Source organism: Camelus ferus, chromosome 18 (assembly GCF_009834535.1).
Source record: "Camelus ferus isolate YT-003-E chromosome 18, BCGSAC_Cfer_1.0, whole genome shotgun sequence".
Lineage (NCBI taxonomy): Eukaryota > Metazoa > Chordata > Mammalia > Artiodactyla > Camelidae > Camelus > Camelus ferus.
The window spans coordinates 14,212,022-14,239,403 of NC_045713.1; the positions used below are offsets into that span (position 1 = coordinate 14,212,022).

General features: G+C 56.2%; 1 protein-coding gene across 1 annotated transcript; it reads left to right on the forward strand.

Annotated features, from left to right (window-relative positions):
- The first annotated feature begins 3 nt into the window (after window positions 1-3).
- Window positions 4-26,914, forward strand: KCTD5 (potassium channel tetramerization domain containing 5). The gene is made up of 6 exons (XM_032460234.1): window positions 4-299; window positions 11,945-12,053; window positions 13,886-13,977; window positions 15,804-15,899; window positions 18,623-18,748; window positions 25,190-26,914. The coding sequence occupies exons 1-6, from the start codon at window positions 48-50 to the stop codon at window positions 25,217-25,219; spliced, it is 705 nt and encodes a 234-aa protein (XP_032316125.1). The 5' UTR covers window positions 4-47; the 3' UTR covers window positions 25,220-26,914.
- Window positions 26,915-27,382: the final 468 nt, after the last annotated feature.

The window sequence follows — 27,382 nt, forward strand, 5'->3', positions numbered from 1 at the left end:
CCGGACGCTTCCGGTGGAGAGGCGCTGTGGCGGGGCTTGCTGGGATCATGGCGGAGAATCACTGCGAGCTGTTACCGCCGGCCCCGGGCGGCCTCGGGGCGGGGCTGGGGGGCGGCCTGTGCCGCCGCTGCAGCGCGGGGCTAGGCGCCTTGGCCCAGCGTCCCGGCAGCGTGTCCAAGTGGGTCCGGCTCAACGTCGGCGGCACCTACTTCCTCACCACCCGGCAGACGCTGTGCCGGGATCCGAAATCCTTCCTGTACCGTTTGTGCCAGGCCGACCCCGACCTGGACTCGGACAAGGTGAGGGCCGTGCGGGCCAGCCAGGAGGGTGCGGGCCTCCCCGGTCGGCGGCTCGCTGCGGGGCGGCCCGCTGCACGCCCCCTGCCCCACGCTGAGGAGACCCGCCCGGGCTCCGAGCCCCGCGCTCCCCTGGTCGCCAGCTCGACCCGAGCGCTCCCCGCCCCCCCCGCCCCCAACCCCGACTCCTTCCTGGGTCGGGGAAGGACAGGACGGCGCTCTGGCGCCCACCACCCTCGAAAGTACCCCGGCCACTCCACCTCGAGGTGTTCCTCTGTCTCACCCTTTCTGCTTTTCGGTGGAGGAGATTTCCCAGACCTGGGACTCTGCTGTGGATCTACTTTTTCCTCCCTAGATTCTTTTGCCCCTGGTGTGAACACCTCTTCTCCGTCCCAGTGTACTCACCGGCTCTGGAATCAGAGAACCCTGGCGTTCTTCTCATCTCACATACCAGTCGTTTGACTTAACGTTGGCGTAGGGGGGGTTGACACGGGTGGCCTGCCTTTCCCAGTGACTTGCATTTAGAGAGTTAGCACTCCATCGTTTTCAGCCACGACACGCAGCCACTCAGCAGTCTCAAAAGGTGCCGTCCATAGAGTGATTTTTCAAAGGAAATGTTGCTCATTTTAATGGGTAGCTTAAGGGTGTCAAGGAAAAAAGCCAGATAGAAAATCTTTTTCAATCTGCTTTCTAATTAACCCAGTTTTTCTACTGGCCTCTCAAAAGGATAGGAATCTCTAGGTTGGTTTGCAGCTTGTCTTTCATCAGATTTAATGTTTGTACTGTTGTGTGGATGATAATAGAAACTGTTGTTATTATTACCTTTACAAGACTTGTGTGGTGAAGAGGAATGTCTCTGTACAGCGCTGAAACTCAGAAAAGGCTCTGTTGGAAGAATAGTTGTTACCTATATTTATCCTAGGCAGTTCACAAGCCTTATTCTAACTTTCCTGTGTCTTTCACTTGAGCCTACGTAATTGCACTTGGCTTTGTGCCTTGCCAGCCCAACGTTTGCCAGGCATCCCAGAAAGATTCAGATCCCTCTTCAAGTTCCAGAAGCCTGACGGAGACCATCCCCAGTGTGGCACGATCTTATGATCAGGAAATGAGAACTCGAGTTACCACAAAACCACCGTCATGGGTAGAAATCAGGGTTTGAGATGTCAGTGCTCCGGTTCCCTCTCTCCCCAATGCTCCGCTGTTTCCATTGGTTATTTGGCTAAGCTCTCCACTCTTGACCTCCCAGAAAATGACAGTCATGTCCAGGATAGAAATAGGCTTTTGTTAGCTGTGTTTTCCTTTTAAAGCTTGGGTGTATGTTTTACTGTTTCATTTTTCTTTTGAAATAGTGAGTCTTGGTGGTCATTCACTTGCATCTCGACTTGAGCGTTTCTGTCTTATATATTGAGTCCGATTTCCCATGGTTCTTGTTCATTGGGTTGTTTTAAGGCAATGGCTGTCTATTCACTGAGACAATAGGTTCAGAGCCAATTAACTAGTTTGCGCAGTTAAGTCAATTCATCCCTTTATTTTACTGTCAAGACTATTTAAAAAGTATGCTTTATTGTATAGGAGTCCTTTGGGGGAGGGTTTTTAATCTATCAGGATATATCTGTGTTGTAGTTGCCTTTTTACATTATCATCCACTTAACCAATTTTAGATTTCCAAATTGTAAACTCAAAATTTCAAATGTGACTGTAATGCAGCAGATACAGTTTCTGTCTCATAAAATAGTTGATAGTAAACGAGGGTTGGTTTTAGGCACAGATGTGACTTTTGCCAGAAAGAGTAATGTTAATTTCCATTAGTCTTGGTAGTAGAGTGTTGTACTTCAGATGAGAAAATGTGTAAGGTACTCATTCTTCTCAGTTTTTTTCCCCCTTTGGTTCTGATGAAGAAATGTCCCAGAGATTCACCCCTAGGTAATTAAACCTTGAGTGAGGAATCTGAGGATAAGGGTGGAGGGGAGGGGATGTTTAGCCTAGTGGGATGTGGGACGCTAGTAATTATGTGATGGAAGAGAAACAGGATGTTGATTCACCTGTAAAATTCTCCCAAGCCCTGACCTCACAGTTCAGGTTAATGAAAACATACCTGGTAGATATTCTTAGGGCTGATGGGAGATTTCCTGCTGGGCATTTGACTAGTGTTTATTGAGCAGCTGTGCTTGCGGAGTGCCTGGGTAGGAGTTGGGTGGGGAAGCTTAAAGGGGATGAGTTCCAACAAATGAAAGACCTGGAATCTTTCAGGAACCTGATGGGCTTGGAGAGTGCCTGGAGTTTGCTATTAAATGCAGAATGTCTTGGTGGGGAGTTCGGCCTTGGAGCCATGGTGGGAGAGGTGGTTACAGGACATTTTCCTGGAGGAGTGCTTTTTTAAATAGCCGACAGACAGGGTTGGGGGTGGGGTGGGGAGCTGGGCTGCAGCTGGTCCCCCTTCCCCTAATTCCTCATGCTCCCTGTCTCAGGACTGAGCCTGGGGCCCACTGCCCACTATGCCACAAGCCTCTAAACCGTTAACCTCTTGTCTCAAGTTCTGAGTCTGGGCCCACTGCTGCCAGGGAGTTCTCTTTACGGACAGCCCAAGTGTGAATTCTCGCTTCCTCCTGATGCTTCCCCCAGCAGGGCTGTGTCTGCGTTATTCACTTCGGCATCTGTTTACCTGCCATCCTGGGACATTTTTCTCTCCCATGTTCCATTAGGGGCAGGCCAGGTGTAATACTGGAAGTGCTTTGTGAATGCTCGACATGTGATTCATTTGGGGTATGTCTCTTGGTATACCATGGTACCTGGCCCAGTGGCATTGTTGAAAACAGGTTAGAGTCTGTTCAGAGCTGAATCAGTCCCTGTTTCAGTGTAGAGATGCTTTAGGAGTTACAGGGAAACAGGAAATACTACTACTTGGTGCTTGGAAACCATTCAGATTAAGTAGGATTTGTTTTTTGGAGGGGGGGGTGTCAGTCTCTGCAGCTGAGCCAGGCCTGGAGAAAACTGTGTTTCACATGACAGGTCATGGCATCTGCAGTTCTTTGCCAGTGCTCACCCTCGGTGTACTTGGTGTTGGCTAGAGTTTCAGGATTAGAAAGACAGTGAAAGGAATTTTACAGACAGGACTAAGTGATGGGGGTGTGGGTGGAAGGACTATCTTTTAAGCTGCTTGGCGAGAGAAGTAGGGATTACTTAGAGTGAAACGGCAGATTATGTCCCGTGTGACTAAGTCAGAGGCAAAAGGCTGCGAGTGTCGCGTGCTCCAGTGAGAGGCCAAAACGGGAGTCCCGAGACCCTGGTGTATTTCATTTCACACTCTGATGGAGGATGTGGCCCTGACCACGTGCTGCTCCTTGCCTGGTTCAGGACCTGAGCCGTGGTGCCTCAGTGCAACAGGTGCTCACTCTTAGTGGATGCTGCGGTCACCTCTTCACAAAGCCCCCGTACAAAGGCCCTTTGGACCTAGCCAGCCCATAAGCTGGTGCAGAAAGTCCTGAGAAAGGGCTCGCCTTTTGTGAGCAGAGCTGCTTCGGGGCGTCAGAGGTTCCCGCTGTGGGCCATCTGAGGGTGGCCGGGAGGAAGTGGTTGTCAGCTGCAAAGCAGTTCCTCTTTCTGCCAACTGCACGGGCAGCCTTCAGTTGCTGTTGTCCAGCAGGGCAGTGACTGGTCTTGTTTAGAGTAGCGGTCACAAAACTGTGGTCCACCTGCCTGATTTTGCAAATAGTTTTGTGGGAACACAAGGATGCCCACTCCTCTAGGAGCTGTCCATGGCCGCGCTCACTTGGAGTAAGTGCTTATGGTTTCTCTCCAGAGATGCGTCAGCTCAGCAGTCAATGGGCCAGCAATCTTTTTCAAGTCCTTTGAAGGAGCTGGCTCTGGCCCCCAGAGAGGGGTCTGTGTGGCCAGGGTGTCAGTAGGCCACCTCAAGCACTGTGCTCTCACTGGGCCTTAATTGGGCAGCTCCCCTCAAATTTCAGAACGCTTGTCACATTCTGATCTGAATAGAGTAGGCAGGACGTGGGTGCTGGGGGATACAGAGCATTTTTCGTTGTGGCAGAGTTAGACTTTGGACTCAGGCCTGCCTTTGACTCCACCCACAACATAATATGCTGTGTGTCTTGGGGTAAGTTAATGTACCTCTCTGAGCCTAGTCACAGAGGAGGAGTTGTGAGAATTAAGGAAGATGAGAGGTATAACCCCTCCCCATGCCAGGTGCTGGGACACTGCAGGAAATAGATTAATACTCTTTATTTTACTTTTGTACTTTGTTTTTAGAATGTACCAGGAATGCTTTTTTCCTTCCCCTCCCAATATGTCTTTGTTCCTGTTTGTCACTTACACATACTCAGTCAGCACAGACCTCTGTGCTGGCGGGGAGCTCCAGCTGCTGGCCCCTTCAGTCTCCTTACTTCCCAGGCTGCCACTTCATGCTCCACCCCACCTTCTGGGCTGATCTTAGGCCAGGCCCTGCAGGGCGGGTTCCCAGCTTTGGGCACTGGAACCTGTGCCAAGGGGGAGGGGCACAGCTTCCTGGGCAGCCATCGAGTTTTCTTACAAGAAACTTGATGCCCTTGAGCCTGGAGAGCACAGCCCGAGTTCAGGTACCATCCTCTGTGTGTGTTTGGGGTGGGCTCATGGCATCCAGGAGGCCCCTGAGTTGGTGGGTAGGATGTGCACTGCGCATCTCTCCCCGTTGTCCATGTTCTGGTGGGTTCTAGTTTCCTCGGTAGTCAGGCTTCTAGGATCTTGGCCTGGTTTTGCGAAGGCAGGCTTGGTTGGGGCTGGTTATGGAGGTGATGAGCTGGGCTAGCCCCTCATTGCTAGAGATAGGCTGAGGTAGGTTTTTTGAAACAAGGGAGGGAGAGGCAGGCAGTGCTGGGCGCCAGACAGTCCCCGATGAGGAGGGGGAGGTGGACAAGGGCAGAGGAGCTTTGGGCCTGCCCTTTGGCCTCATCGAGAGGGAAGGGTGAACTCTGCACTAGATGCACCAGCGGGGTCGAGTGTAGGCAGAGAACAGAGGCCACCTTGGAGCCAGCAGGGCGGTGGCTGTGGGAGCAGCTGGCGGGGAGGGCTCAGGTGCCTCACAGAAGCAGTGGGCTGGATGTAAACCCTTGGTGAGGCATCCTGGCTGCAAAGTGTCCTGTCTGACAGCCCTGAGTGGCTGGCATCCAGGGGACTGGAGATGGTGGGCCTGAGGGAGCCACTTCTCCAGGCCAGCAGAGCCACGTGGGAGGTTTGCAGCTGGGGACCCTGGTTCTTCCTCCTGTTGCTTCTCTCCCAGGCGGTTGTCGTTCCCGCCTGTTTCCATCTTAAGTTGACTTTCTTGTGCCAGCAGTTTTATGTTGCGTACAACACACACACGCGCGCGCCACCAAGCTAAGTAAGGTGACTTCTGTAGGAGATTTATGTGCAGGTGTTCCATAGCTGGAGTGTCTCTAAGGAGGGAAGGGCCTCAGAAATCGGGACAGATGGATGTCCCCTGGCCTTGGGACATGAATATTCATGGCGCTGTGACCTGGACAGGTGGCTCTCCGCTGGCAGGTCCACCCATGGTGTCCTGCCCACGACTGCCCCACACCCTGGGGTGACCTGGCTCCTGTTTCCATCTGCACAGTTGATGTAGCATCTGCTCTAAGTGGGCCCTGGTCCTATGGGACTGAAAGGTCCCTGTGAGCCGTCCCCATGTGTTCATGGGGTTTGGTTGGGACCCACCGTAGGTGAATTGAAGCACGTTTGTTCCAGGAGAAGAACTGAGAGCCTCATGCATAGGGGGTCCCTCCAAAGTCCGCTTGTGTTTGCCTCTTTGTGAGCCTCATTCGAATTGTGTGTGTCATTCTGAGTTCTGTTTCTAAGCCACATCTGGGGCTGAGGAGTCACCCTGGGGGTCAGGGCCCTGAGAGCTGGATGCTGATTGGGATCTGAGAGGGATTGTTTCCTGAGGGTGGGAATGACCCAGAGTCCTGACATGTGCACTGCATCTCCACCCAGAGCCCTTGCTTTCCCTTTAATCCATGCATGTGCCAGGAGGAATCCCAACCTCTGGGGATATACAGGGCATCATGGGGTCTCCAAAGGAAAGCCGAGTCAGAAGCAGCTGGGACTCCCACACATGTTAGCACAGTTCTCAGTGGGGTCCTGGCCCGTTCTGTGCATCCAGTGCCTGGACAAGCCCCCGGTCTCTGGGCTTCCGTTCCCTCATCTGTAGTTGGTGATGTCTGAGGCCTCTCCTGGGTAATGGATTTGACAAACTAGAAAAAAGAGAAAAGAGGGCAGAGGTGAAGGTTTTAAATGAAACAGTTACTTAAAATGGATGATTTCAGAGTAAAAACTAAATATTACTAAATCGGTGAATTACCAGTGTCAGTGCACAGTTAATGCTATGCTTTTGCAGTTACACTTGAACGGGGAAGTTTGACAATGTATCTTGCATTTAGTTTGGGATGCTCAGCTCTCTTCATTTCAAGTCTCCAGCAGCCATGTGTTTCTCTTGCCACAGAGTAGTGATCATGTTCCATTTCCTGGTGTGTCTGTGGAAATTGGGAAGGTGGTTGAAAGGAGCTGGGTGTGCATGCTCTGCAGAGGCCCCACGGAGCTAGAGTAAGACGTGTCAACTGAATGAACTTCCATTTAGAATCTTGCATGAGAGCCTAACATTCTCGACCCTTGCTCCTGATGGCCATTTTCAGGACCATGTGCATGGTCCAGTCAAGGGGGTGGCCGGCCCACACCGGACCCACAATGCTTTGCTGGGCGGCGCGTTTGAGTCTGCCTTTAACGTCAGGGCTGGCACAAGTGCGCAGGAGAACCTCGGTCTCAGGGGATTTTTGGTGAGTGGCCCTCTCAGAGCATTGCTTCCTAAGCAGCATTGTGGGCTGAGGATGCCGGGCTGCTCGGAAGGGAGTGGACAGGGTGGGGCTCACTCAGGGTTTCCAGTCAGGATTGTCTGCTCTGCATCTGTTTGTTTGGAGAAATGACTGCGGGCAGGGTGCCCCTGGTTATGGCCAGTTCGTCATCTCTGTGGCCTGGCAGCTGCCCTGCCCAGACCCAAAAGCCCTGCAGCCCAGGCTCAGGGATGCAGGGGTCAGAGTTACCCTGGAGAGCGGTAGCTTGGCCTCCAAGGCCAAGCCTCCTTGGGGTGGGATTCAGCCAACGTGGGCACCTGTGAGCCTCCGCCCCGACCAAGCAGTATGTAATGGACAGGGAGTGGTGTCCATGGAATATTTAAGAGCAAAGTCCAGCATTTCCACTTTTTATGTCTTTAGGCTAGATGTATATTTTAAAAGCCAACAATTCACAAATAGGTCAAACGCTCATTCATTGAGAAGTGGGGAAAGTCAATAGAGGAAAATAATTTGTTGAGAAAGCAATCTTAATTCTGGCTCTTTTACAAAAAAAAAAAATCCAAACCTCGCCACTATATAAATGTAGCACACACTTGTTGCATAAACCAAGAAGAGGACAGAGAGAGGGAGGAATAAGAGAGATCCATGTGTCTTGCACCCAGCCAGCGTTAATGTCTCCCTCTAGTTCCTTGCGGTCTCTTGTAAATGTGACCGTCCCGAGTGTGCACGTTGAGGTTCTCCTGTGTGCTGGCAGTGGAACAACGTCAGCGCAGCGTGCCAGCAGCCGCTCCGCGGGCACCCCTGCTGCTGGCTTGGGTATCACAGAGACAGTTTCTATGCTTTTGCATAAGAGAGCCTAAAACTTCAGAATTCAGGGTTTGGGGATACTTTCTGTTTTTCTGTGTTTGGTCTTTTTCTTTATTTCTGTCTTAGGATGGAGGTCTGGGGCCATGTGAGGTGCTGAGGGCCCTCACGCTGTTGTCAGTCACCATCTGGTCGGCTCTGCCCAGCAGCAATGTCTGAGGACCCGTGTTCAGGGCCGGCCTTTGCCGTCATCATCCCCTCTGGAGCACAGCTCCCATGCAGATGCTGGTTTTTACAGTGCTCCCAGCTGTGTGCATCTAAGTGACAGTTGGTCTGTGGTCCTCTGGTCCCAGGGGAATTTGGGGGCCCCCCAACACTTCTTGTCAAAGCTGAAGTCTCCCTTCTGATGCGCCCAGTACTGGAGCCTGCTCCCACACGCTACTGCCTGGCCCATCCTGGCCGTGGGGCCTTGGCCTTGTTTCTTAATGAAGCCCATCTGATCAAAACGAAGCCACGAGAAGAAACTGGGTCAGAGAGCCCCGTGGAGTCTGCGGAGGGAGCCGCGTGAAGTGCCACGTGTCAGTAGCAGGGCTGGCTGGGCTGGCTTGTCACTGGTTGTGGATGACAGAGCCTGCCATACAAGGCCCTTCAGCATCTCAGGGTGCCCCCATGGGCCTGCAATCCCAGCTGAGGTGGGTGGCCCTCCCCTCTCGGGAGGGACTGCTGGGGCCAGCATGACAGCCACCGGACTGAGCGTCCCGCCCTCAGCGTGGTGATGCCACGTGGGAGAAGCCTGGTGCCGTCTGAAGCCCACTCTGGCCTCACCTGTACTTTCAGAGGGGCTAGGGCATTGGGTCCGGGATCACCCCAGGGTGCTGGCAGGTGTTCCCCGAGGTTCTGTTGTGGGTCTGAGTGCCCAGCCCCTGACTTGCTCTCTCTCCAGGGGTGCTCTCGCCTCAGCTTTCTCAATCAGGTTGTTTGACTGAGTGCCCAGGATGGCCTCCCTGAGGTTTCTGGGAAAACTTTTTTGTATTAAAGACAGCAAGGATTCAAGTGCAGAATTCACATGGCCTTTTCAGCTAAGCCGTGAACTGCGTAGGTTCTGCTTCCACTTCCTGTGTGGGGTGTTGGTGCGGGGGACGCAGGCTTCCGAGGGCCGGGCCAAATGTGCACCCACTCTCCAGGGCTTTGGCTCTGTGCTTCCCTGTCTCTGTGGCCAGGGCACGTGGCTTCCACTGCCTTGGAATTTGTGCCCCTCTCCGCCCCTGACAGGCCATGAGCCCAGCCCTGTCGCCCCAAGGAAGAGACATTGACCCCTAGAGCTAGAAGGGCCCTTGGCATCATCTTGGCTGAATATCTCATTTGACAGGTGGGGAAACTGAGGCCTGGATCGAAGGAGTGATGCACCTTGGAGTAGCTGATCATGAGTCTGGGCCCTGAGGGGTTTGGATTTCCGTGCTTCCATCACACCTTGGCTCTGTGCCCCCATTTGTGGTGCCAGGGGCCATGCATGAGCCTGACCTGGAGGAGCCCATGGCTGGTGTTGGGAGTGCCCCACCGGCGCAGTGTGCTCTGAGCTGAGAGGCCAGGCCTGGGGCAGGACTCCCTTCAGTGATTTGACCATGGGGTTTTTGAGTGGAAAAGCTGCTCCTGTGGGGCTGGAGCCTCAGAAAGGGAGAGCAGCGTGGCCTGCACATGCCTCCCCACCCCTGCCCTCCTCTGCGTCAGCCTAGTGTCGGGAGGCCCATCCCCAGCTCTCCAGTGCCTTGTCTGGGCTCCTGTCCATGTTCCCTCTGCTCTGGGCAGCGGCCCTCTCACCTGGCCCCTTGTCTCCTTCTCTGTCCCATCCCCTGTCCCTCCAGGCTTCGAAGGCCGAGTCACATCTCTGTGTCTTGTGCTCTCAGCACACTGTTGGCTGAGTACTCTTCCTCTTCCTCTCCCCTGGGTCCCAGCGCTGAGCGAGATGCCTAGCCCTAGATGCCTTGGCCCATGTGACGAGGAAGGCTCCCTGGGGTGTCCTGAGGGTGGAGACGAGCCCCAGCTAAATCTGATCTTTCCTTGGAGACCTTCTGCCAGCTGTCTGCCGAGGTAGCAGTGCACCGACGCATAATTCCTGAGCTTGGTGACAGGCAGATGTCACGCTTGTGCTCTTCTCTCATGGGAGGGGGGACAGAGAAGAGCCTCTGGATTCCAGGTTGTGGCAGCCCCACCCCTTTCTTCCCAGATCTAGGCCCTTTGTAGGAAATGGGGGCCATTTTCACCATCACAGCCGCTGAAGCACCATTCTTCTGGAAGCTGATCCTTGCTTGGGGAACAGTAGGGGTCTCCAGGATTTGGGAGAAAAGGCTAAGGGAGCCAGGCCGGGGGGCAGGGGCCCATGGGATAGGGTCTGATCAGTGCTTCCTTTAGTGGATAGGGCATGAGGATGAAGTTGGGTGTTCGTGTGTGGTTGGGTGCTGCCCTTGGGCACAGGAGGCCCATGGTGGGACCTGGCGGTGACCTTTCGAGGCAGGGGACTGGGCCGAGTGCCTGTGGTCTCCGGGAGAGAGAAGGGGTGCAGAGGCTCTGGGATGAGTAGGGCCTGCCAACCAGTGAACGCAGCTCCGGGTCCCAGCACCCCTCATTGATTTCATCTAAGAGTAGGCTTTATAGCTTTATGGGCTACAGAGGGAAGCCCTTGAAACCACCAAGTTCTGCTATACAAAATGCCAGAATGTGATGCCTGTGAATGAGAAATAGGGCCCTAACACAGCATGTTGCTTCATGGTTGGGACACCTGCCTCCCTGTGGGTGTGGGCTCTGGTGCCTGTTGGCGCACCACCTCCCCTGGCAAGATGCCTCACACTGTGCTCCTGGGGCCTCAGCCGGCCAGCTGCTCCCACATCTCCATGGCCCTTGCCTGCTGAGGACCTCACCTGTGTCCTGGGTGGCGCCCTCTGGACAGGGAGGCCACATCGACTCTCCTACTGATTTACAGTCACCTTCTTGTCTCAGAGCCAAGGCCTTGGCACCCGCTGCCCTCCTGGAGCCGTTGATCAGGTACCAGGCACCTCTGCCTGGGGAGGGCAGGTGGGCTGGTGTGGAGGGAAGAGCTGTTTGGTCCTCAGCATCACGGCAGCCCCACTGGAAGGCAGTGTGGGCCAGCAGACCCAGACAGGCATGCAATGGATGCCACGGCTCTGTCGCTTCCATGCAGACAGCGGTGGCTCTTGTCCTTCGCCAAAGACCCTCCCACACCCGTGCACTCTGTGGGCTTCCACAGGGCTCCACTCTGGCGGGTTCTTTGTGTGAGGACTGTGGCCACCTCCCTGGCTACAGCTGCAGTGGCCACTGAGCTGACTTTGAAGCCCATGGGCTGTGAGGATCCCTGACACTCAGAAAGGCCCTGGTCCCTGGGGGAGGAGCTGGGGCCAGCCCAAGTACAGAAGGGCACCTTCTGAGGGTCTGTTTGTAGATAGCTCAGACTCCAGGAACTGCCACCCGTGAGGCCTCCTTGGAGATCTACAATCACTGGGAAGCTCTGGGGTCACCTTGCCCCGGAAAACAAGGCTCTAGTCTATGGGCTTCTGACCTCCAGCCCTGCACATCGGCCCAGGAGGAGCCCTGAAATGAGCAAGGGAGGCCTGGGCTGCAGTGTCCTTCAGACGCTGACCCTTTGGGGTTCAGCCCTGCCTTGAGAACATCCTGTGAGGGAGAGCAATGCATTAGGTCACTCTTGGTGGGTGGTTCCTAAAATGACAAAAGGACAAACTTTCAGGAATTTGGAGCTGTGAAGAAAGGGGCCTCATACACAGTCCCCTTGCCTCAGAGTACATGAAGAGAGACCACGTGGACACTACAGAGCTCAAATTTGGCTTCCCGTGCACTGGCGACAGATGAGGGTCAGCACCGCGAACACTGATCGGGTCCGGTTGTGGGTTAGACGCAAACTGCCCGCGTGCCTCCAGCATGTGGCCTGGCTGTGGGGATGGCATTTTCTCACTGAGAATTCACTGTGGTGTGCTGTCTTTGTAGGATGAAACAGGTGCCTATTTAATCGACAGAGACCCCACCTACTTCGGGCCTGTGCTGAACTACCTGAGACACGGGAAGTTGGTCATTAACAAAGACCTCGCAGAGGAAGGTGAGTCGGTGGCAGGGCTGCCCATGGGTCCACTTAGACTTGGCCCCTCCAAGCCCAAGTCACCCTGCGAAGTGCGTCCCGGAGCCCCTGCCCTCCTGCAAGTGCCAGAGTCTCCTCACTTGCTCCCCCACGTCCTCACAAATGTGTCCCATGAGGCAACAGACACTTGTCCCAAAGGCCAAAGGGCTGCTTGATGCTGACCATTCCCTTTTTCTTCCTCCAGGGAGCGAAGACAATCCAGCACGGGTCAGGGGCTGGCTGGGGACTGCAACCCCTCTCCCGCCTTAAAGGGTCTAGTCCGTGGTGCCTCGGGGGCTCAGGCTCCTGCCTCTGGGAGGCACCCATTCTTCTGGTTGCCTTGGTTAACAGCCCTTGGGCCTGTACCCTCTTTCCTTCTGGAGGATTCTTGTGCCCCCCCCCCCCCCAGTTCTGCCTGCCTTCGCAGATGCCCTGCTGTGTTCCCCTCTGGTTATGTGGAGTGGGATGCTGGTTCAGGTTAGGGCATTGGCCCAGCTTGGAGTCTTGGGGTCCTGAGAGCCCAGGGCTCTTTCACTCCCCTCTGCTTTTGGTCCCGGGATGACTGCCTGTGTGGAGCTGTGCCCTCTCCCTCCTTCAGCTCTAGCTCATCTTACTCTGCTTCTCTTCTCGGCCTCCGACTGTGTGTGTCTTTGGCAGTATCTTTTTCATGTGTGCACACTGACATGTCTTCTCTGCATGCAGCTGTGCCATTCTAGGCTAAACTTCATTTTGCAGCCTGTTCCCAACGTGATTTGTTTAGGAACGGTACTTGCCGGGGATCAGGCCTTGCCACCTGGCCTCGCTCACCTGCCTTCAGGGGATACGCCCACACATGTGCCCTTTCCACCTGCCCCTCTGAGCACAGCCCCTGGAGTGTCCAGACTGAGGGAGGCCGTGCCTTTCAGGCCCAAGCGCTTATCCTGTGGTTTCCAGTGCTTATTTATACCCCACCATCCCCACCTGTGGATCAAAGGGGAAGGGTTGATAGGACGTCTCCACATGTCATCCTAAGAAGTGACGTTCTTGGTGCACCTCCTTTGGGACCCCAAGAAAGGTGTCTGCCTGGGCAGCTGCTGTCCCCACCCTCTGCTTTGTCGAGTCTCTAGGGAACTCGTTAGCCTCCAGCTTGAGCTGGTCAGATGACCAGGGTCCACATCTCTGAGCCTTTGGTGCTGCCAGCACAGGGACCCTGCTGTGCAGAGCAAGGCCTGGTCAGGACAACTGGGCACGGCACCAGGAGGCATTCACCAAACCTTCTGGAATACCCACAAGAAGCCCCAAGCAGAGCCCCTTCGATTCATTCTTCAGAGTGTCCTAGAGGTCCAGAGCCCCTCAAGAGGGAATGTTGCTGACAGCGGTCTTTGGGAAAAGGGGGGTTCCCAAGTTGGCACAAGTCCTGCAGCTGGGAGCTGCCTCTCAACCAGTCATATTCTACCTGAGTGACGTGGAGACCTGCACAAAGTCACCTGTTAGCCTAGGACAGGCAGCTGCAGGTGTGGAGGGGAGAGGCCCAAGTGACATCCTGAGTGCACTGCGGGGGACTGTGTGTGAACTCTGCACCCAGCAGGTCACCTGGAGGGACTCAGGCCAGGCACGCATCTGGCAGACGTACCCTTTCCTCGACTGAGCCCTCTGTCCCCCATCCTGGGGCCCCGAGAGCCAGCAGGGCCTGCACAGAGTCTGTGGGAGGGTAGTACGGGGGCTGAGCGCTTCCAGGGGGCTGGGCTGAGCGGGGCCCCGGGGCCACTGCAGGCCAGAGGCACAGCCATATTCTTTCATCTGGTGAAAACTGCAGTTACTTTTCTTTTTTCTAGGGGTACTGGAGGAAGCAGAATTTTACAATATCACCTCACTAATAAAACTTGTAAAGGACAAAATTAGAGAGCGAGACAGCAAAACATCACAGGTGAGACCAGTGACTAATGTGCCAGAAGCTTCCTAGGCCTGGTGTGAAGGCACAGCTCGCTCCCCTCCCTCCTCCCTGGAGTTGCCCTGGCGCCCGTGGCCCACCCTCTAGCTGCCTCCTGCGGTGCTGCCAGCTGATGCCCACTCCAGGGGGAGGAGAGGTCCCATGGGGGCGAAGAGGGGCAGAGGGAGAGCAGGCGGCCTCCATGGGGCTTGAGTGCGTGGCCGCCTCGGGGAGAGATCGCAGGCAGGGCAGCATGAGTGCAAAAGCCCGGTGGCAGCCTGTATGCTCAAGCCGTTCCAAGGGCCCACGTGGCCCAGGGAGAGCATGGGGGAGCCGGTAGTGACAGTGGAGGTAGGGTTCTGCAGGTGTGTGGACTTGGCCTTTGCTTGGAAAGAAGGGCTCAGCCAGTGCCCTTTGTGCTGAACAGTGTTCCCTGCGGGCAGATCCCTATGCGGGACCCATTCACACTTGGCCACGGTGAGCAGTGCTGGAGCCAGCACGGCCACTCTGCTGCCCACCAGGCCAGTGTTGTCACAGAAGGTGTGTCCAGCACCATCCATGAAGGGAGGCACCAGAGGGTCTAAGGCATTAGTTTTTGCTGTGGCACCAGCTCAGTGCTACGGAGCAGAGTGCCAGACCCTTGCCCAGTGAGTTACCTCCTCCAGGAAGATGCTGCAGAGCGCTTGTTCCCTCAGAGCTGCTATCACTACCTGAAGAGTCTCCACTGAGAATCCTTCCACTGCCACTCCCCGCTCCCTATGGGCTTTCCCACTGGGCACCTGCAGGCCCTGAGCTCCACCTCTTGGCTTTTGTGAAGAGGCTCGCTGACCACCTGGCCACTCAGAGTGGCTGGTCAAGGGCCTGGGGAGGGGCATAGTGCGGTCACTGCATGGGAGGCTGGGGCCCCCCACCATGCAGCCTCCAGCTTTCTCTTTCCTGCAGGAGCTCCTGGCGTGCCAGGACAGTGGGATGGGACAGAGGAGGGACAGATGTGTCCACAGGCTCCCTGATTATTTCTGGCCAGTTTGCCACCTCCTTGCCCTCTGCCCAGCTGCCCTGATTATGAACCATGTGACCTGGGCCCATAGCAAACCTCTTTGCTTGTCTCCCTCTCCACATGGTAGAGGTGACGAGTCCCCTGCCCAGGGGACTAGCAGTTCAGATTAGGTCTCGCAGTGTCATTCATTATCACAAATGACAGCACCTGGGCTGCGTGATGATGGCCAGTGTTCTAAGAGCTATGGCCTTGTCACTAGCGTGCTGTGTCAGGCTGCCACCTGTAGCGGGAGTGGCAGCTGTGTCAGGGTGGATCTACGGCTGGTGGCTCCCCAAGACCACGCTTGGAATGTCGCTCAGTGGAGGGTGAGCAGATCAGAAGATCTTCGGGCTCATATCTGAGCTGCTGTGCGTGTCTGAGAGCTTTTTCTAAAAGCTGGCCCTGCCTGGCTCTTGAGGCCCTCCCTTAACTCAGACACTTGGTGTGATTCCCCTAAGGCACGAAAATGGGTGTCCTCATGTGTTTACATCTAGCCACAGGTGCTTCTGGGATTTCAGGGACATGACTCATTTTATTTTGGAATTTAGAAATGGAAATATTTTTAGAGGCGGACGGGGAAGCAGAAGACTGCAGCTGTTCCAGTGTGTTTGTTTTGCTTTGGTGGATGCGCTTGGGGTTCCTGTAGGCATCATGACGTGAGTCCAAGAGGTGGAAGGAGACGTCTGCCTGCCTGGGTCCCCTGCCAGGCAGTCCCAGGATTAGCACAGGGGGCAGGGTGGCCAGGCGGGGCAAGTGGCCCTCTCACCCGTGGCCGTTATTCTCACAGGTGCCAGTGAAGCACGTGTACCGCGTGCTACAGTGTCAGGAAGAGGAGCTCACGCAGATGGTGTCCACCATGTCTGACGGCTGGAAGTTTGAGCAGGTAAAGGGCCCCCTGGGTGATGGGAGCTGGCAGTGCGGTGGAACTTTTAATAACAAAGGCCCTACAGGGTCCCCAGGGCGGCTGGCCCCAGGGACTGGTAATGAGGCATTGGGCGGCCTGCGGTTCCTGGGAACACGGGCCCCTGTCACTGTCGTCCTAGGTATGTCTCATGAACAGTGCCTGTGCCCGGTCCTAATTGAATTGGTCACAGGCGCTTGGGTGGGACAGGGGGGAGTTGTTCTTAGGGTCCCCCACCCCCGCTTCCTCCCCAGTCTTCTCTCTGCAGTTATTCTTATTCTAGCCCATTCTTCTGGGGTGGAGGGGCATTCTCTGCTGTTCTGTAGGGTCTCTGTGTGTGTGGGGTTGACATCCTGAGTGCCTCCTGGCCTGGCCCCACCTCCACGTCCCCTCCCATGTCTGCCCAGCCCCTCCTGGCCCCTTCCATGTTGGCTGAGCAGATGGCAGCTCCTGGCACTTCTGTGCTGCCGTTGGCACAGATGCCCTTTCTGGTGGGGCTGCTCTGCGGCTCCGCAGCACCCGTCCTGCCCTTGATCGGAAAGATGCTGCAGATTCTGGCCAGCTGTGCCCTTTACTTTCCTCAGCTCTACTTTTGCTGGGGCTGATGTGACAATCTGTGCATACCGAGTCCTTTTGCCTCCCTCTCTCCCTCCCTCCATGGGCTCTGGTGTTTGTTTCCATGTGCGCGCTGGCTCTCATCCTTCGGAACTGCGACCCGTTACCTGTGGACCTTGGAACATGGCAGGGATGTCCTCGGAGTGGGCAGGACCTTCCCTGTGAGCTCATTGTCATTTTTCCTCTTTCTTAGGCAGAGACTCTGAGGTTCGGGCTATGACCTGCCCAGGCCCTAGCCCCTGCACTGGTCGGGAAGGGTAGAGAGCAGGTGTAGGACCCTAGCCCCAGGTAGCAGCCGCCCTGCTCGCCAGTCCCCCTCTGGCTCCTGAGTCTCCTCTGTTTCCAGCTTCTGTCTGGGGCAGGTTCTGTCCACAGCAGGAAATTAAGGGATCACCCTGACATCCCTTGTAATTAAGGCTACCTCTTTTTTGGAGTCTTTTGATTAATGAGTCATGTTGTAGAATGCCTAGAGTCCCCGTAAAATGTCATGAAAGAGAGGTGTAGTCGGCGTTTGTGTCCCACCCTGCAGTGGAGGTCGCAGCCACCAGGAGTCCAGGGAGGCTCCTGTGGTTGCATTTGCATTCCTCACACTCTGACCCCGTCACAATCACGCCAGGCTCATGCAGGGACAGAAATTACCCACCACCCCTAGGTGGGCAGCCTGGAATAACCTGAGTGGCAGTCGCCAGTTTAGGATCTGTGAACTCAGTCGCCCTTTGTCGGAGTTAAGCCCCGCTTGGCTCTCCAGCTAGAAGGGAGAAAGGTTCCCCTGCCTCCTGCCTGGGTGTCTCCCTCCCCCTGACCAACCTGGGGACTTGATCCTGAGCTCCTCTGGGTGGATTCCAACTCCACCGCAGAGAGTGGTTCCTCTCTTCCCCCGAGTCTCACCTGCTTTGCCCGTTTCCTCCCTCGGGGACATCCTCCAGGTTTACGCCAGTGCAGCCCCAGAACCAGAAGCATGTTAGTTCACTTGTCTGCCTCCCAGAAGCAGGGGCTGGAACTGCGGCAGGGGAAGTGGGGCTGGCACCCGGGACCCTGTGACGTGGTGATTGCGAACCCAGGCTGCCCAGTGATCAGTGACAAGGCCAGAGCGAAGCTCCCAGCGGGTTCTGGAAGGGCTTGCGTGCCTCGTGAGGACATGGTCTCTGGGCAGACCTGAGCACCTCTCTCGCTTGGCTGTACTCACTGCGTCCCTGTCGCTGCACGCAGCGCTCCCTCCCTGACCTCTCCTGGGCAGATTCATCAGCAGAGAAGCTGAAGGTCGAAGGGCCTTCCAGGAATTGTCTCAATAATCAGCACTGGTAGCTTCGCTACAATTTTAGTGGTTTTCTTTTGAGTAATTTTGCATTTAAAATCACAAAGCCCTTGGTGGCTCTGGGATGGGCTGGAGCAAGTGGGCCGGCCCTTGACTCCTGTGTGGCCGTGGTGGTGACCTGGAGGCCCATGAGGATGCAGGGCTGTGGGCATGTCTGCTATGGGCCCACATAGACCGAGACTGTGGCTGAGGCCCATGGAGCCACGGCCCAGCCTCCATCTTGGAGATTCGGGCAGCTGGACCTTTGGCTCCTCCTGAGCCTGTGAGAACCAGCACGGCCCCCTGCCGACCTCCCCTCCCATCACTGGTGTCTGCCTTTCTCGGTCAGTAGCCCCAGGGTGAGGAAGGGTCAGCCCTGGCTTCCCTGGGGAGGAGTTCGCCCTCACGTACGTGAGTGTGTAAGGAGGGAGCAGAGAGCCACCATCCCGCTGCCTGCCCCCCACCCCTGCTCCAGCACTGTGCTCCCCTCACTGGGTCCCTTGGCGTCCCCATGGGCCCAGCCAGAAACCCAGGGAAGAGCTGGCCATCTCGCATGTTTTATGTGTGTGGTGGCATGTTTGTACAGGTGCCTGTGTGCCTGAGTATGGTGGTTTGAGGACTTGATTTTCCATAAGTTCATTAAAAATCTCTTGGCTGAACCCTGTCCCTTGGTTTCCCCGAGTGTTGGCCATCCTTGCCGTGGGTCTTTGCAGGCTGTTTCCCTCCTGGTGGGCGGGCTGAGCCAGGTGCACATGCGGCTCTCTGCCCACATCCCTCTGGCCTTTTCTCCTCCCAGCTGGTCAGCATCGGCTCCTCCTACAACTACGGGAGTGAGGACCAGGCTGAGTTCCTCTGCGTGGTCTCCAAGGAACTGCACAACTCCCCATATGGCACGACCAGTGAGCCCAGCGAGAAGGCCAAGGTGGGTGATGCTGTGGCCCACTGCCCGCGGTGGGTGCAGGTAAAGTCGGGGGTGCCCGCAGCAGGGCTGAGTTTCTCTCCTTGAAGCTATGTCATTTCTTACTATCCTTGTTGGTTCTTCCGGCCACACCGGCTTCCTAGTGGCATGCTCAGCCTCGCACTTCTTGTCCGTCGTCACGTAATTCTCACCCGATGTATCAGAAGCAGAGTCCTGGGGTGGAGGACACGTCCATCCACAGGACACGGGTGGTGGAGCGAGCGGTCTTTGGGCACAGGCTCCCTGCAGGGTGAGCCCCTGTGGCTTCCACAGCCCCTGCCCTCCTCCCACCTCTCTTCTAACCGGCAGGGTTGTTCCTGGAAGTGTTGTCTTCCAAACCTACTAGTGGGGGCTACGCTTTTAAGTTTAAGCCACTGTGGGCTATTTTTCTTGGGACTTGGGATGTCAAAGCTGGGGGGCAGGACCTCCTGAGCTGCACCTGTCTTGGATACATCCATCCCAGGCTGGGAAGTCATGCTGCTTTGTAAACACAGCAAGTCCTGCAGATTTTGTGATTTTTAGACTCCGTGGAGTGTTGCCTTGCCCAGCACTGGCCGGTTCCTGTTGAACTGCGCTGGCTCCCTGCTGGATGTCTGACCCTTCTGTCTCCCAAGGAGCCAGGGTGAACATGGCCAGCCCTGTGGTAGGGAGCAGCTGCTGGCCTTGCCTGGAGGCTACAGCTTCTACTGGCATCTTGTCTGGGCTCATTCCTGAGGCTGGGGCCTCCAGCTATGTCTGTTCTTGTGGAGTCCAGCATCCATCGGCCTGGGCAGGACTCCTGGACCTTTGAGCCAGATGGTGCCTGAATGGTTCCACAGCCAGCTCTGAAGGGACCCAGGGGATCTGTGGTGGCCAGGCTCGGTGGCCCTGGTGGAAAGCTCAGGTGTGCTGTCAAGGGGTGCTAGGAGTGGGTGTGGGAAAGGCCAGAGACAGGAGGGTTTTAACTGATGACATTAAGCCAGGGACTCCCAAATGCTTCTCAGGCTCTTGGCCGGATGTCACCCTGGCCCCTGCCTGCCTGGAACTGCCCTGTGAGCCTTTCAGGGTCTTCCTGGGAGGTGTGGGCTTGGCAATGGATGGCAGATCGCCACACCTGTGGCCGTCCTCCACCGGGCTCGTGGCAGCCTTTTCACTCCAGCATGACTGGGGCCCTGGGGCCTCCAGAATCCTCCCACCACTCCCTCCACCCCCCACCCCCTGGCCTGCGTGTGCGCCTGTGGCTGTGGGTGCTGGGTCCAGGCTGTTCCATTGCCTCTCAGGACAGGATGTCATGGGGTCAGTGTGGGTCTCCGCGGTCCACTGGGAACAGAGGGGCCCCAGTGCCTCACCTGGGGATGTGCTTCTTGTTGAGTTGGGGTAGGAGACGACTGTACCTCCTGGGAGCCCCCAGCCTCACAAGGAGCCATCTCTCTCTGAGCGTTTGCAGGGCTTTGTTGTACATTGTCTATTTTTAGAACCTTTTATTTCTGAACTTGAAAAATTCTCATAGGCGAGCTCACCAGGGCAGCCGCCCGAGCTCATTTCCATCAGGTGGCTTTTCAGCTGCAGAAAGGATGCGTCTGTGCTGAGGGAGCTCCAGGCGTGACCCCAAATCCCTTTGCCATTGAAAACAAGGCCCTATTTCTCTCTCCAAAAATACCTGGCTCTGAAGTGTGGCAGCCACAGTGGCTTCTAAGTTGGGGCAGTGGCAGGAGCTGTCCTGGAAGTGGATCATAGCCAGGGCCTCCAGAGAGCCATGGAAAACTGTCACGGCCAGATTGGCAGCTGTAATTTAGGGACCCCTATGTACAATCTTGTTAGGACAGCATTCCGTGTTCTGGGGGCAGTGAGGGTCACCACTGTGGACCTGCTCACTGGGTGCCTGGGGCATGGGCCAGCCACCCTGTGTCAAGGTGGAAATAACAGGAAAGAGTGGATGAGGGTGGTGGGGCAACTCTGTGAGGGGACCAGTCCACCCAGGAATGGCTGCCACCAACCCCAAATTCAGGGCCTTCCCAAACCATTCTCCAATTCCATGATCTGTTGGGAGGAGTCAACTCACTGAGCGCGGTTCTGTTCACAGTTACAGTTTATCACAGGAAGCACAGAGGGGTAGGGCTCAGACCTGCCAGGGGAGGGTGTGTGGGATGGAGGCCAGGAAGTGTGCCTGACTTGGAGCTTGCGTCACGAAGGTGCTGCTCATGGAGTCAGGGCTCGTGGCGATGTGCACGGAGCATTGCCCACCACGGATGCTCCCCCAGCCTCTGTGTCCAAAGGTTTTACTGGGCTCGGGCACGTAGACATGATTATTGATCAATGATTGAACACCCATGTGCCTGATCACAGTCTCCAGGCCCCCGGCCAGCTGACCCCACCCCCCATCACACGGTCAGACTGTCTGGTGTGGACTGGAGGTCATGACCTCCCCAGAGTTGAGGGCAAAAGCCAGACCTGTGTTTGGGCAAGGTTTAGTTCTTCAGGACACAGAGGGAAGAAAACTCTGGAACTTTGGGAATGCCAAGGCCCAGGGTTGACGGGGCTAGTGAGACGCTGAGCCTGTACCTTCCTCGTGGTGTGATCTGGACGAGGCTGGCCTGTGCCTCGTCACATACACAGCTGTGGCCCCTGGCCCTAAGCACCTGTGCTCTCCACTGCCTCCTCGTGGCCTGTCTGGGTGGGCTTCCCTCTGTGGCCTCCTGCCTCACCCTGCACTGACGGTGCCCTCTCTTCTTCTCCTCCCTGCCGCCTGCTGCATGCCTAGCCAGAGTGACGATGAGGACACGGGTCACGATGGGGATGACTCAGATTAAGTGTAAATGTCATGGTGAGCCTGCTGCCCTGGAAACTGACCTGGTACCTTAGCTTCTTTGACCCCAGCCCCTCCTCCACTGCATCCATCTCGTGCCTGTAGTTGACAGAGAACCTTCCACAGTAGATGCCAACTGTGTAGATCTGCAGTGGAGCCAGTCTGTCTGGTGGCGTGGCTGTCTGTCCCCCAAGGATGCCTATGTGGGTGGGGTTGGGACTGTGGCTGGGGGCCTGAGCACTGTGTGTGTCAGGCTTAGGAAAGGCCCCCTTCCCATGGATGTTAGCAAGGACATGGGCCTGCACCTCCTGGGGACAGGCAGCCCCCAGCCTTTCAGCCTTCCCATCTTGTTGCCAGGCCACCCATGGGCTCAGGGCTGTGGAGTCAGGGCTTATGCCACAGAGGGTGGGCCGTGATCCTGACGCCAAGCCCACAACACCCCTGCTCCCCTATGCCACGGGCGAGGAATGCTGGTGGAGAGAAGTCTGTGTGGACTCTCCTGTTGGCCCCATGGTAGAGACTCCATGATGCCTTCTCGGCCCCCAGCTGCTCCCCAAGTCCCTGCTGCCTCCTGGGTTCTCTGTCATCAGAGGGCGTCTGGTCTGCTCCCTTGACTGGTGCAGGGGAGGTCGAGGCCCAGAGAGCAGGGAGCTTCCCTGCTGAGCCCGGCAGGTGAGGACCTTCAGCCTCCCCCTGGGAGGAGTTCGGGAAAAGCCTGCGGCCAGCCAAGCACTGGAACACCAACAACCAGCCATGAGAGGTCTAGTCTAGGGGTCACAGACTAAGAACAGCTTTTATGTTTTTAATGTTATTTTTCTGGTGATTATGTAAGTACATAACAGTTTTGCTTCCCTGACCCAGAAATCCTAAAATATTTACTATCTGGTCCTTTAAGAAAAAGCTTGCTGGCCCCTGATCTGGACTGGCACTGACCAAGGGGCGTGCAGCACGCCCTCCATCTGTGCTTTTAAACTTCCTGGTAGCCACGTTAAGGAAGTAAAAGGAAATGTGAAACTTATGCTAATATTATTACCTAGTACACGCATAATATAGTCATTTGAGCCAGAAAATCACTGAAGTGTTTTACTTGCCTCTTCTCAAAGTCTCTGAAATCAGGCATGTAGTTGGCATTTGTGGCCCATTTCGGTTTGGAGTGGCTGCACCTTAGGGGTTCAGCTTGACTTTGGCCTGGGCCGATGGTGAACCATGATGGGAACCCGAGATTGGGGGAATGTGGGGGGCGGGCAGGAGCCCTTGTGAGCATGGAGGAGTCATGCCTACTGGCAGCTGCTGGGCCAACCTCCAGGAGGAAGGAGGGGCCTCTTTCAACACCACCTCCCCCCAGCCTAGTTACAGACTTTGCATCTGCCTACAGGAGCGTCTTCGGTGGCCCTAACCCAGGGGTCTGGACTGTGGGAGGGGCGAGCATGGGCTGGTCACCAGGGCAGCCTTGGAGTGGGCCCTGGGGCCTGGGTGTCGCAGGGTGAAGTGATGCCACTCCGCCTGGGCCCACCACGGGGGTGCTGCACACTGTGCTCATCCCACCCAGTCCCTGCGGCCCGACTCAGACCTTGTGGGCAGTGGCCCAGGTGAGAGTCTGACCAGGACAGACAGGGCCGTGACTGTCACAGATCCTCCTTAGGAGACAGTTGTTGGGGCTTCGGCTCTGGTGGGGTGGCTCCTCCTGTGTTGTCAGCTTGCTTCCAGGCCACGTGATGGTTACATGGGCCTCATCACTTCCACCACTTCATCCCGTGAACTCAGATGCTCCCTCTGCTCTGCTGGGCCCCCACAGAGTGAGCAGCTCTCTGTTCCCGGGCCCCCACAGACTCCAGCTTTCCCAGCAAACAACCAAGATGACGGGGCGGCAGACCCTTGTGGGACTAGTGCCTTGGGGGCCAGAGGGACCTCGTGGGCTGAGCAGGGACATAGCTTCACCCACCCCAAGGTACGACCTCTGACTCCGTTCCTCTGGCAAGGGCTTCCCGGGCTTTCCCAGTGAGCAGGCGGCCCCTGCTGAACTTATGGGCTTGGGGAGCCGTCAGAGACACAGTGGGCACGGCCTAGGGACAGCAGGGCTGTGGCGTGCATCAGGACGGGCTGCAGCATCTCTACGGAACCTGCGCTTCTCTTGAGTCATTCAGAACAAGCCCTCAGGGAACGTGAGTGACTGGCTGCATGGCTCTGGCCAGCCATCCTGGCCTGTGAGCAGGAGGTCAGGGTTGCCCAGGTGCTTGAGAACCTGAGAACTTTACCTGCTGCCCGCCAGGCCTCACTGTGCGGCAGTGAACCTCACTCTCTGGCCAAGTGTCCATGTGGGCTTAGGGCCAGCCCCTCCTGGGCTTGTCCCCGTATTGTGCCAGGGCTCAGTGACACACAGTGTCCTCAGGGCTGTATCTCTCTCAGCCAGAAATTCAAGTGGAAAATGCCCCCGGGAGGCCATTCTTGAGCTGCTGATGGGATTGCAGGGAGGGTCATCTTTCAGCGCCAGCCTGGGCGTGGTCGGGCCAGGCTGGGACTTGTGTGGCTTTTTGATCCTGATCACCTGGTGCTTAGCAGCCGCACTTGACATACCGAGACAGCACACTTTGCCAGCTCTAAATTGACCCCTGGCTCATGTGGGCTTCTACCTCCAGCTGGCTCCAGGCCTTGAGGAGCTGCCAGCCTGATTTGGGGGAAGATGGGAGGCACAGATAATTCTAGCGGTGAGGGAGATGGGGATACTGCTCAGGCTCTGAGACGCTGCAGAGGTGTGGGAGTGAGAGGGTCAAGGATGGTGGTTGAGGGGTAGCAGGCTCCGCAGGGATGGCACGGTCCCCCAGTGGGGTCAGGTTTGTGGCCTATAGAGTCCTGTCTGGCTATAGCGAGGAGGGGGCTGACTCCCTTGAGGTGGATGGTCCAGGTACAGTTACAACCCCAGCCAGGCGGGCAGTGTGCGGAACGAGTTGGCAGGTATGGTTGTGGGGGTGACAGGGCAGGCCCAGAGGCCCAGGTGTCTGGGTTGTTGACCAGGTGCAGGGTGGAAGGGACATGGTTTGCAGTGGAGGGTGGAAGAAAGAAGAGGGGCAGGTTGGGGTGGGTCCCTGGGGACCCTGGTCATACATATATGTGTTCGGCCCAGGATCCAGCTGGGCTGGAGAGAAAGTCAGGAGTCAGTGCCTGTCAGATGGGCAGCTAAACCCCAGGTGGGCTTTGGCACCTTCAGGAACTGGGAGCCTCTCACCCTCAGGAGACCATTGAGAGAGATCCCGCGGGTCCTGGGGCTATGCCCATGAGTCTCAGGAGGCATGGGGAGGACAGGCCCCCTGCGGCCTTCCAGGCATGATTGCTTGGTGGTTTCTCACAGCCTCCACAGTTCACCACTTTCCAAGTCCTTCTGACGTCAGGCTGGGGTGGAGGGTGGGGAGAGCTGGGGGGCCCGCCCTGTGTGGGGCCTGAAGGTAGGCGGAGCCGGGCCTGCACAGTGATGTCTCTGCCTGCAGCTGGCCTGGGCCACACCTGCTCTTGGACCCTGGCCCATGGTGGGCTCCACCCAACTCGGCCACCAAGTTCCCAGCTGGCTGCCGGCTGCCTTTTCAGTCAAGGCCCTAGTCCTCACTGTCTGCATTTGGCATTTTCAGATTTTGCAAGAACGAGGTTCAAGGATGTGAGGATCACAGTGTTGACAGCTGAGGAAACGTACCTTTTCCTAAGAAGCAATGATCCGCCGTGTCGAGGAAGCTTGGCCGTGAGAAGAAACCTGCTTTTGACAATTTCTCTAGAGATCTGGGTGTGACTCCTTTTTTGCCTCTGAGGTGGGTGGTGAGAGACGGGACCAGCTGTCTGAGGACAGGCGTCCCCACTCAAAGGTGGCATGCTGCCCCAGTGGGCGTCCCCATGGGGACCTCAGCTTGGCTTTCCCAAGTGCCACTCGGGCCTGAGGCAGGACGCTCCTGACTGACCCCTTTAATCACCGAAGATCATTTAAAGGACAGCGTTCTTGGTGCTACATAAACAGTCTGTAACGGAGCCCGGGCCTCGCTGGTAGTAAGTGGCCACAGTGCCGCAGCCCTGGGCTCTGGGTGTCTGCTAGTCGCCCTTGCACACACCAGGCCCTGGGCCCTGGGGCAGGGCGTCTGCTCTGCCTCCCAGATGTGATCAGTTGGGGCTTCTCCCAGCCTCCACATGTTCACTACTTCCTGGGCCTCCTTTAGAGCTGGGCTTCCCTGGCCTGACTGGGCCTGGCACAGTCACAGCTTCTCCATTTGTAATTTTCGTGTGAGAGACCTTTGCATCCTTTCTTTCCCAATGTGGATAGACTACCCGATGCTTTTACTTCTTAGAAATGCCTAAAAGGGCTGCTGCCTTTTGGGCTGATCTGTTAAGTCATTTAAAGGGAGGTACAAGTTTTGCCTCATCCGACCCACCCGAGGGCTCGAGGGGAGCTGGCGCCCATCAGTGCCTTGGTCTCGCCTGGTATGGAGGTCGGGGTGGGAGGCCTGTCCACCTGGCTTCTGGAGCTGAAACTCCGGGTCATGTTGAAAATTGGATGTTTACAGCGCATCACAGACATCTCTCTCTTGCCGGCTCTCTCGTTCTCTTTGTATAACTATGCAGTTCTCTCTGACACTTCTGGGGTGTTTGGGACTTCACACGCAGCCCGCATGGGCTCTGCCCCCTGACATGATGTTGGAGCTACTAGGATTCCTTTGAAAACCACTGTCCGCATGCTTCGAGAACAGACCTGCCTTGGCCGGTCATGGGGACTGTCATTCTGGGGGATCTGGCTCGGTGGGCGGCTCTCTGCTTCCTGACCTCCGGCTCCCAGGGGAGCTGTGCGCACCAACCGCTGGGGCCACCCCGCCTCAGGCGAAGGCCCCAGCACATCAGGTTCAGATGCTTTTGGAGGCTTCTCGCCTGTGCCCTCTCCTTCTTTGCCAATATTACCTGATTAACCAAGTTCTCTAGCACCTAGGACTTACCTCCTCCTTTTTGTAAGGTCTGTTGTATCTTGTTAACTGTTTGGCTTCACCTGTTTATAGCAACCTTTCTATAGGGCACACTTAGCCCCTGGGGACCCGGCCTCCCCGAGGAGCCCTCGGAGGTGGGCGGCCCTTCTTGGCCTCGGGGTGCACCTGTGGGGCGCTGCTGGCCGCTTAGCGTCGTTTGATTTGTGACCTTGACATAATAGATAGGCTTGTGGTTTTTTTTAATTTAAAGATATTAAGACTTAATTCACTAAAATTTATTCTAAGGGGATATTTATACTTTTGTACTTTTTTAGGTATCCGTATTTTATCAGCTTACAGTTTAATGCCTAAGTTTCCCCTGAAAATAGCTAATAAAATTGTGTATTTATGAATGAGCATAATAACTGTTAGTGTCTGAAAATGCGTGGAAGAGCTGCGGCCGCAGAAGCACTGCCTTGGGCTCGTGGCAGCCCCGGGCTGTCCGCCCAGCACCCACTGTCCAGCCTGGGGCTGGCAGATTAGAGCAACATACTCCCATCTTCCCCCTCGGGCCCCTGGCCCCGGCCACCTCACCTATCTCTTGCTGGTATCATACCCCCATCCCTGGGGACAAGGAAATCATCTTCAAATGCTTTTTTAAAAATTAATGATGCCCATGGTATTAAGTGTGTGCACCTGTCCTGTCTCTTCTCTGGCCAGAAGCACCAGCTTCAGGGAAATTTCTTTGAAATTCCTTGTCCACCCTGCTCCACCATAGCCTCTCTGGCTCCCCCTGGTGGCTGCTCTTCAAAAGCTCCCAGGATGACCAGGCATTATGGGAATCCCCATTCCTGTTTCCTGGGAGAGCGCTGGCTCCCTGAGGTT